Source organism: Pteropus alecto, unplaced genomic scaffold (assembly GCF_000325575.1).
Source record: "Pteropus alecto unplaced genomic scaffold, ASM32557v1 scaffold96, whole genome shotgun sequence".
Classification (NCBI taxonomy): Eukaryota; Metazoa; Chordata; class Mammalia; order Chiroptera; family Pteropodidae; genus Pteropus; species Pteropus alecto.
The window spans coordinates 665,236-666,472 of NW_006438979.1; the positions used below are offsets into that span (position 1 = coordinate 665,236).

At 57.8% G+C, this 1,237-nt stretch overlaps 1 protein-coding gene across 1 annotated transcript in view; it reads left to right on the forward strand.

Moving 5' to 3' along the window:
• Window positions 1–1,237, forward strand: part of LOC102897599 (arylsulfatase D) — a 19,060-nt gene that overhangs the window by 10,501 nt on the left and 7,322 nt on the right. Inside the window, exon 7 of the mRNA XM_006916131.2 lies at window positions 180–314. Within this exon, the coding sequence (XP_006916193.1) occupies window positions 180–314 (135 nt within the window). The remainder of the gene's footprint in view (window positions 1–179; window positions 315–1,237) is intronic.

The following is a 1,237-nucleotide window of genomic DNA, read 5'->3' on the forward strand; positions in this document are numbered from 1 at the left end:
CCGCCGGGACCCGGGCTCGCGAGACAGAATCATAGAAAATCGTCCACGATGTCGTAAAACTATGTGAGGGACGCGTGGGGTCCTTGGTTTGAGTGGAGGACCCCTTCTCGGTTATAGAGATCTCTGGGTCACTGTGCTGTACATGCTCCGTCCCGACGCGTCTCGTTCTTCTCGTAAAGGTGAAATTCTCCGTGCTATTGAAGAAAACGGCTTGAGAAACAGGACGCTGGTGTATTTCACGTCCGATCACGGCGGATGTTTTGAGAGCACAGACTCCGAGGGCCAGCTGGGAGGATGGAATGGAGTGTACCGAGGTGAGGCCGGGCACGCTGGGGGGGGACAGGGACGGGAGCGACCGCCTAGCCCGGGCCCCAGCGTCGGAGAGCGAGCCGGAGGTGCCCGCTCTGTCAAAGCCTGTGGTCTGTCGAAGGGGCTTCTGGAGCCTCGGCCCCAAGAACACGTCCTCCCTAGATGCCAAGGTAGAGACGTAAAGACACGTGCTTTCCATTTTAATAGAAAAGAGAGAGACGTACAAATCAATAGGATCCAACCCCAAAGGAAGGCCGTTCTAAATAATACGTAGCGTAGTGTCCCAGCTGTGTGTGTCCTTCTAGACCTATAGGTCGTGACCCATTTGGGGCATAACCCTTTCCCAGTGGCGTTTTGTGAAACTCTGATACAGTCAGTCCACGTTATGCGTGGATTCCATCTTGGCGAATGCGGCCCTCGGCGCAAATGCATTTCTCACCCCCACATCGCTACGCCGGGTGCTTCAGCCGCCGTGCGCAGAGCACCAGGTCACTTGAGTCGCCCGACGAGCACGCTGCCCAGCCAGGCGGGACAAGGTGACGTGCAGCCTTCGCCGTCGCGGCTCTCAGAGGGAACGGCTCCTTCTCGCAGTTGTTTAGAGCCGCGTGTTTACACTTTTGCGGGTTTGGGTGGCGATTTGCCTGTTCCAAACGGAGTCGGGTGTAAGGACACGTGTTCCTGAGTGCGAGGAGGCTGTGACGTGCCTGCAGGGAACAGCACGGGCGTCAGGTAAGCTCGGCGCATGCTTCCCGGGCTCCGCTCTTGGCCATGACGTCGATGCTGATGGATCAGCCCTAGCCAGTCGCTAAGGGGCCTTTAAACAGAAACACCGTGTGACAAGGTTTGTTTGTATGGAGGGACGAAGGTGTAGCGAGTGAGCAGGGCCTCTCAGGAACCTGCGCCCGAACTTCCCCTGGGGACAGAGCAG